The sequence below is a fragment of the Cibotium barometz genome, chromosome 34 (genome assembly GCF_041138505.1).
Source record: "Cibotium barometz isolate CiBa-2024 chromosome 34, ASM4113850v1, whole genome shotgun sequence".
Taxonomy (NCBI): Eukaryota; Viridiplantae; Streptophyta; class Polypodiopsida; order Cyatheales; family Cibotiaceae; genus Cibotium; species Cibotium barometz.
The window spans coordinates 41,602,713-41,611,937 of NC_141079.1; the positions used below are offsets into that span (position 1 = coordinate 41,602,713).

At 39.9% G+C, this 9,225-nt stretch overlaps 1 protein-coding gene and 1 pseudogene across 1 annotated transcript; both read left to right on the plus strand.

Moving 5' to 3' along the window:
• Positions 1-340: 340 nt before the first annotated feature.
• Positions 341-901, plus strand: LOC147619030 (uncharacterized). Its single transcript, XM_086774395.1, has one exon. It carries the CDS (start codon positions 341-343, stop codon positions 899-901), a length of 561 nt encoding a protein of 186 aa, XP_086630521.1.
• A 3,879-nt stretch (positions 902-4,780) lies between these two features.
• LOC147619031 (uncharacterized) lies at positions 4,781-5,343 on the plus strand (annotated as a pseudogene).
• Positions 5,344-9,225: the final 3,882 nt, after the last annotated feature.

Consider the following 9,225-nt stretch of genomic DNA (forward strand, 5'->3'; position numbering starts at 1 on the left):
CATAGTGCATATTCAAAGGATGGTTCCATTAATTTTAAGTTTAGTAATTTAAAAGCACATTGTAGAACACTTTGTCATGCACATTCAATGGAAGCAGTTCTACTTGAAGGGAAGGAAACTATTCAAACTAGCATGAAAAAGGTTGAAAATTTTAAAGATGAGGCATTGACAACTCTCTTTAAAGTTGCCTATCATATGGCAAAAAAGAGATATGCTTTTGTTGGTTTTCCAGATATGATTAGTCTTTTACAGGATTGTCGTGTGCCATTCTCAACATCCTTGTATAATGATAACAAGGCTTGCGCGCGCAGAGATGGTATTTTGTATTGGTAAGTGTTTGATGAACACCACATTGAAGAAAGTGTTTCGAAGTCCGTTTTCTGGTGTTCTTGTAGATGAATCAACTGATATTTCCAAGCATGGACACTTGATTATTTATTTGTCTTATCTTATTGATGATTGTATTCCTGCCTATTCTTTTTATGGTATTATTCGTGTGAGTGATGGGAGTGCAAAGACCATTTTTAACACCATTCTTTCAGAGCTAAAAAGAAGTAAGTTTGATCTAACGAAGCTAATTGCTTTTGGGTCTGATGGCTGTAGTACAATGATAGGAAAGGAGAATGGTATTGCCACACTTTTTAAAAAACATGTTAATCCATACTTGACATCCATTCATTGTGTTGCTCATAGGACAGCTTTGGTTGTGTCTTCTGTAGCGAAGAATTTGGAGATTTCCAGGAAAATAGAAAAATTGGTGAATTCCATTGTCCATTATTTCAATGCAAGTGGCAAAAGATTGGAAGAGCTAAGGATCATACAAGAGGAGCTTGCTTGTCCTATCTTGAAGATGGAACACACATTTGATGTTAGGTGGCATAGCCGATCGTCGGGGCTATGAGCAAGGTGTGTTCTTCTCTTGATGCTATTCTTGTGGAAACCAAGGAAAATGCTCTGAGTATATTTGCAGAAATTTCCAGGTTTGAAATTATCTATTGTCTTCATTTTTTAGCGGATATTTTAAAAGGTATGGCTATTGTGAGTAAGATATTTCAAAAAGAGTTTGTAGATGTGACTACAATCCATGATGTTATCCAAAAGGAGATCAATTTAATTCGGCAATATTATATTGATCCTCCTGATGTTGATTGTAATGCTCTTACTTGTGACATTGATGGTTTTGCATTTGTACCGGATCATGGACCTGAGAAGGGTCACTTGTTTACATTGCGAGGAGCTCTTCATGGCAGCATGTTTTTTGACATCAAGATAGATAGGGACATACTTGGAGTAGATCTAGCATCAGCCCTTGCCTTTCAGGTATCTTTTTCGAAAGAAATTATTGCTAACCTTGAAGGATGTTTTGCAGACAATACAATATTAAGCAGATTACGAGTACTAGTGCCTGCACAACATCCTCTTCTAGAGAAGATGCTCAAGGACTATGGTAAGTTTGAGGCTCAAGAAATAGCCTCATTCTATGGTAAGGAAAAGTCTCTGGAGGTAATGAATTTTTCTTCTATCATTGATGAAGATGATTTTATTAGTTCGTTTCGATCTTTTAAACAGCAAGCTTCAATTAGTTGGGCACGCTACAGTCTTCCTGATGTTACAGCTGCAATAGCATGTAATCCAATGTGGCGAGACTCTTATCCTAATGTTTTAACTCTGTGTCAAATTGCTTTAGTTCAATGTTCAAGTAATGCTATTTGTGAAAGAGGTTTTAGCACACGCACACTTATAAAGACCAAGTTGCGTAATAGCATGGAGTTACGGACCTTGGATGCTATTATGAAGATCAATATTGAAGGACCCTCCAAGCTATGTGACTCAGAGTTGGAGGAGAGTATGGTTTTATGGGGAGCAAAGGCTCATAGACATCTTTACACGGTGCAAGGTATTTGTAGCTTAATCATCCAATGATGAAGGTACGCTTTTTGTAGCTTAATCATTTCTTTTGATCACTTTTTTTTTCATATTCACCTACTAACTTGTTATGGGAGTGGATGAAGTGCATTCACTTTATCCACTCCCCCAAGGTTTGGTGTAGCCATTCAAAATGGTGACGGGGTTCAATTCCCCAACTCTCTCCTTGTATGTCCTCACGTGTTCAGTAATAAATATTTTTTTATCATTTTGAGCATAGATCGTGATGTGAGAAGGATGTTTTACAGAGCATGGATGATGCTTTTTTGTCTACAATGACCATGTGTGTTGTCATATTTCATGGCACATTGAAGGTATGGTTGAGGTTTTGGTGTTTTGAGCTTTGAGTGAGACTATAATGTTTTGAATATGTGTAATGATGATATCATTTATGTGCAGCTACATCGTGCTCGATGACAAATGCAAACTTTGTCAACCTACTCAAAGCTTGCAACGATTTACCATGTATGTCGTCTTTTTATTTATGCAAAATTTCATCAGATTCAATGCTCAATAACCAATCTTGATTCATGGATTTGATCAATTGAAAGCATGATAATAGTATCAAACAAGCTGAGATCTCCATAGTTCATACAAAATATTAAGAATGTATTCGAATAGTAGGAAAGAGTGAAAGGCTAAAAGCTTAGCTTGTTTGAATATGAGAAAGAACAAGATTCTATTTTTGAATGAAATAGCGATAGATTTGTCGAAAAGGAAAATTTTCGGTTCAATTCAGTTTGAAAAGGATCAAGCTTGTCCAAATCTGGCAAAGCCGGTTCATCTTTGGTCAAGGGGGATATTTTGCTGGTTCACTTTGTATGTTTTCTCGAGCCCTGAGCTGAAGCCTGAGCGCTCCCCTAACGGTTAACCCTGCGGCCAGCATGTTTATGCCAGCCTCTAGGACCTCTTTCAAGTTTCGAGTTCCATAATCGCCAAAGTTCAAACCCTTACTGATTCCTGAATACTGACTCCTGAGTACTCCCGAGTCCCTTTCCTGAATAGTGACTCGTGAGTCCTGAGTACTCTCGAGTCCCTACATACGCTGTCTGGAGTCTGGACTCTGTGCAATCCTGCAGGCGGCCTTTCAAGTTTCGACGGGAGGCTCTCCTTGTTGTTTGCAGGTGAAAAGCTAGGAGTTTCTTCTCGTTGCACAGAAGAAGCGTGGCGGCTGGCCTTCACTTCCCGACTCCCGAGTCGTTGTCCTTTCGAAAAACCTGCGAACAGACTCAACACTGAACAGAGCCTATCAACTTTCAAGCCTTCAAGGTAAAATTACTTTCCTTGACACTCTATTATGGAAGCGAGTTTCCTGCTTTAACAGCTGAGTCAGACGGTTCAACAAGATCCGTTACTCGCCCGCCTCCACCAAAAGCCTGAATCTCATCCATCAAGGTGTTCTCAAAGTTAACACTTGTTTAGGTTACAGAGACTGAACAGAGATTTTGGAGGGAGCAAGTGGATTCTCACCGACTCTCTGCCCTCTAAAAGTGCATGCTAGGATGAATAAATAAAAAAATAAGTAAATATTATGTGATGGTGGATACGTAGGACATTGTGTATAGATTGTGATTGCCTGCCGAGCTAGCGCCTTGCCTTGTCGGTTTGTCCACACAGCAGCTCTTCAGCTCTTAAGACTTACGCATAGGTGATGTGCCCCATGAGTCTGAACTCTGAAGTGAAGGATTTGCATTGTGCAAGAGGGCCTGAGAAAGGATGGTGGCTTTGGTAGGCTGGCAGCAATGATTCATGAAGTGGAGGGGGGCTGCAAGCCTACCTACTCTCACATGCACTTTTGGGGCTACATAGTTTCTGTGTGCACTGTGGCACACCCGCAGCCACCTCATTGACGCTAAGCAATGTGAGTGGTGGAGCTGCTCTACAGGCCCCGCCCTCACCCCTCCTTTTTGGTTATGGATCCTCATCAGAGTTCTCTGCATGGACTGCACAGTGCAGAAGTTAGCAGCGCAGTTCATCCAGGTGTTTTTCAGCACCACTATGAAGAGGGAGAATAGCAGAAGCTGCAAAAATGGCAAAGATTTCAAAGATGGCAAAGGGCCCCTTTAATTCTAAAGTTCTTGGTATAATATTTGATAGTTTTTTGCGATTGAGTTTATAGCATGGGAAGTTTAAACACATAAGCTGATTTGTTTGTTATAGTGGCTTTGTGTCAATGGAGCCCAACAATGTTGAAACCGGTAAAAGACAAGGTATCAAAGATAACAAAAAAAGGCAAGGTACGCTTCTCCAGTGGGCTGGTCGGATGGCTTCAAAGGTTAATGGCAAAAGAAAGAAAGGTGATGTACAAAGTCAGAATACTAATTCATCTAAAGCAAGTACTACTGATGAGGTGTTGTCTAGTTTGTCTTTGCCAGAGGGATTAGAGCTTCAAAGGAGAATAGAAGCAAGAGCAGCTTTCCAAGAGAGTTGGCTTCAAACATTTGACTGGCTTGTCTACGAGACGAGGAGAAAGCTAAGATGTACTGTAAGTTTTGTTTAAAGTATCCCCATCACCATAGTGCATATTCAAAGGATGGTTCCATTAATTTTAAGTTTAGTAATTTAAAAGCACATTCTAGAACACTTTGTCATGCACATTCAATGGAAGCAGTTCTACTTGAAGGGAAGGAAACTATTCAAACTAGCATGAAAAAGGTTGAAAATTTTAAAGATGAGGCATTGACAACTCTCTTTAAAGTTGCCTATCATATGGCAAAAAAGAGATATGCTTTTGTTGGTTTTCCAGATATGATTAGTCTTTTACAGGATTGTCGTGTGCCATTCTCAACATCCTTGTATAATGATAACAAGGCTTGCGCGCGCAGAGATGGTATTTTGTATTGGTAAGTGTTTGATGAACACCACATTGAAGAAAGTGTTTCAAAGTCCGTTTTCTGGTGTTCTTGTAGATGAATCAACTGATATTTCCAAGCATGGACACTTGATTATTTATTTGTCTTATCTTATTGATGATTGTATTCCTGCCTATTCTTTTTATGGTATTATTCGTGTGAGTGATGGGAGTGCAAAGACCATTTTTAACACCATTCTTTCAGAGCTAAAAAGAAGTAAGTTTGATCTAACGAAGCTAATTGCTTTTGGGTCTGATGGCTGTAGTACAATGACAGGAAAGGAGAATGGTATCGCCACACTTTTTAAAAAACATGTTAATCCATACTTGACATCCATTCATTGTGTTGCTCATAGGACAGCTTTGGTTGTGTCTTCTGTATAGCGAAGAATTTGGAGATTTCCAGGAAAATAGAAAAATTGGTGAATTCCATTGTCCATTATTTCAATGCAAGTGGCAAAAGATTGGAGGAGCTAAGGATCATACAAGAGGAGCTTGCTTGTCCTATCTTGAAGATGGAACACACATTTGATGTTAGGTGGTATAGCCGATCGTCGGGGCTATGAGCAAGGTGTGTTCTTCTCTTGATGCTATTCTTGTGGAAACCAAGGGAAATGCTCCGAGTATATTTGCAGAAATTTCTAGGTTTGAAATTATCTATTGTCTTCATTTTTTAGCGGATATTTTAAAAGGTATGGCTATTGTGAGTAAGATATTTCAAAAAGAGTTTGTAGATGTGACTACAATCCATGATGTTATCCAAAAGGAGATCAATTTAATTCGGCAATATTATATTGATCCTCCTGATGTTGATTGTAATGCTCTTACTTGTGACATTGATGGTTTTGCATTTGTACCGGATCATGGACCTGAGAAGGGTCACTTGTTTACATTGTGAGGAGCTCTTCATGGCAGCACGTTTTTTGACATCAAGATAGATAGGGACATACTTGGAGTAGATCTAGCATTAGCCCTTACCTTTCAGGTATCTTTTTCGAAAGAAATTTTTGCTAACCTTGAAGCACGTTTTGCAGACAATACAATATTAAGCAGATTACGAGTACTAGTGCCTGCACAACATCCTCTTCTAGAGAAGATGCTCAAGGACTATGGTAAGTTTGAGGCTCAAGAAATAGCCTCATTCTATGGTAAGGAAAAGTCTCTGGAGGTAATGAATTTTTCTTCTATCATTGATGAAGATGATTTTATTAGTTCGTTTCGATCTTTTAAACAGCAAGCTTCAATTAGTTGGGCACGCTACAGTCTTCCTGATGTTACAGCTGCAATAGCATGTAATCCAATGTGGCGAGACTCTTATCCTAATGTTTTAACTCTGTGTCAAATTGCTTTAGTTCAATGTTCAAGTAATGCTATTTGTGAAAGAGGTTTTAGCACACGCACACTTATAAAGACCAAGTTGCGTAATAGCATGGAGTTACGGACCTTGGATGCTATTATGAAGATCAATATTGAAGGACCCTCCAAGCTATGTGACTCAGAGTTGGAGGAGAGTATGGTTTTATGGGGAGCAAAGGCTCATAGACATCTTTACACGGTGCAAGGTATTTGTAGCTTAATCATCCAATGATGAAGGTACGCTTTTTGTAGCTTAATCATTTCTTTTGATCGCTTTTTTTTTCATATTCACCTACTAACTTGTTATGGGAGTGGATGAAGTGCATTCACTTTATCCACTCCCCCAAGAGGGCTTGGTGTAGCCATTCAAAATGGTGACGGGGTTCAATTCCCCAACTCTCTCCTTGTATGTCCTCACGTGTTCAGTAATAAATATTTTTTTATCATTTTGAGCATAGATCGTGATGTGAGAAGGATGTTTTACAGAGCATGGATGATGCTTTTTTGTCTACAATGACCATGTGTGTTGTCATATTTCATGGCACATTGAAGGTATGGTTGAGGTTTTGGTGTTTTGAGCTTTGAGTGAGACTATAATGTTTTGAATATGTGTAATGATGATATCATTTATGTGCAGCTACATCGTGCTCGATGACAAATGCAAACTTTGTCAACCTACTCAAAGCTTGCAACGATTTACCATGTATGTCGTCTTTTTATTTATGCAAAATTTCATCAGATTCAATGCTCAATAACCAATCTTGATTCATGGATTTGATCAATTGAAAGCATGATAATAGTATCAAACAAGCTGAGATCTCCATAGTTCATACAAAATATTAAGAATGTATTCGAATAGTAGGAAAGAGTGAAAGGCTAAAAGCTTAGCTTGTTTGAATATGAGAAAGAACAAGATTCTATTTTTGAATGAAATAGCGATAGATTTGTCGAAAAGGAAAATTTTCGGTTCAATTCAGTTTGAAAAGGATCAAGCTTGTCCAAATCTGGCAAAGCCGGTTCATCTTTGGTCAAGGGGGATATTTTGCTGGTTCACTTTGTATGTTTTCCCGAGCCCTGAGCTGAAGCCTGAGCGCTCCCCTAACGGTTAACCCTGCGGCCAGCATGTTTATGCCAGCCTCTAGGACCTCTTTCAAGTTTCGAGTTCCATAATCGCCAAAGTTCAAACCCTTACTGATTCCTGAATACTGACTCCTGAGTACTCCCGAGTCCCTTTCCTGAATAGTGACTCGTGAGTCCTGAGTACTCCCGAGTCCCTACATACGCTATCTGGAGTCTGGACTCTGTGCAATCCTGCAGGCGGCCTTTCAAGTTTTGACGGGAGGCTCTCCTTGTTGTTTGCAGGTGAAAAGCTAGGAGTTTCTTCTCGTTGCACAGAAGAAGCGTGGCGGCTGGCCTTCACTTTCCGACTCCCGAGTCGTTGTCCTTTCGAAAAACCTGCGAACAGACTCAACACTGAACAGAGCCTATCAACTTTCAAGCCTTCAAGGTAAAATTACTTTCCTTGACACTCTATTATGGAAGCGAGTTTCCTGCTTTAACAGCTGAGTCAGACGGTTCAACAAGATCCGTTACTCGCCCGCCTCCACCAAAAGCCTGAATCTCATCCATCAAGGTGTTCTCAAAGTTAACACTTGTTTAGGTTACAGAGACTGAACAGAGATTTTGGAGGGAGCAAGTGGATTCTCACCGACTCTCTGCCCTCTAAAAGTGCATGCTAGGATGAATAAATAAAAAAATAAGTAAATATTATGTGATGGTGGATACGTAGGACATTGTGTATAGATTGTGATTGCCAGCCGAGCTAGCGCCTTGCCTTGTCGGTTTGTCCACACAGCAGCTCTTCAGCTCTTAAGACTTACGCATAGGTGATGTGCCCCACGAGTCTGAACTCTGAAGTGAAGGATTTGCATTGTGCAAGAGGGCTTGAGAAAGGATGGTGGCTTTGGCAGGCTGGCAGCAATGATTCATGAAGTGGAGGGTGGCTGCAAGCCTACCTACTCTCACATGCACTTTTGGGGCTACATAGTTTCTGTGTGCACTGTGGCACACCCGCAGCCACCTCATTGACACTAAGCAATGTGAGTGGTGGAGCTACTCTACAGGCCCCGCCCTCACCCCTCCTTTTTGGTTATGGATCCTCATCAGAGTTCTCTGCATGGACTGCACAGTGCAGAAGTTAGCAGCGCAGTTCATCCAGGTGTTTTTTAGCACCACTATGAAGAGGGGGAATAGCAGAAGCTGCAAAAATGGCAAAGATTTCAAAGATGGCAAAGGGCCCCTTTAATTCTAAAGTTCTTGGTATAATATTTGATAGTTTTTTGCGATTGAGTTTATAGCATGGGAAGTTTAAACACATAAGCTGATTTGTTTGTTATAGTGGCTTTGTGTCAATGGAGCCCAACAATGTTGAAACCGGTAAAAGACAAGGTATCAAAGATAACAAAAAAAGGCAAGGTACGCTTCTCCAGTGGGCTGGTCGGATGGCTTCAAAGGTTAATGGCAAAAGAAAGAAAGGTGATGTACAAAGTCAGAATACTAATTCATCTAAAGCAAGTACTACTGATGAGGTGTTGTCTAGTTTGTCTTTGCCAGAGGGATTAGAGCTTCAAAGGAGAATAGAAGCAAGAGCAGCTTTCCAACAGAGTTGGCTTCAAACATTTGACTGGCTTGTCTACGAGATGAGGAGAAAGCTAAGATGTACTGTAAGTTTTGTTTAAAGTATCCCCATCACCATAGTGCATATTCAAAGGATGGTTCCATTAATTTTAAGTTTAGTAATTTAAAAGCACATTGTAGAACACTTTGTCATGCACATTCAATGGAAGCAGTTCTACTTGAAGGGAAGGAAACTATTCAAACTAGCATGAAAAAGGTTGAAAATTTTAAAGATGAGGCATTGACAACTCTCTTTATAGTTGCCTATTATATGGAAAAAGAGAGATATGCTTTTGTTGGTTTTCCAGATATGATTAGTCTTTTACAGGATTGTCGTGTGCCATTCTCAACATCCTTGTATAATGATAACAAGGCTTGCGCGCGCAGAGATGGTATTTTGTATTGGTAAGTGTTTG

Bases quoted from the DNA above. Each gene is read 5' to 3' on its own strand.
- LOC147619030 (XM_086774395.1), top strand. From the start codon at position 341: ATGAACACCACATTGAAGAAAGTGTTTCGAAGTCCGTTTTCTGGTGTT.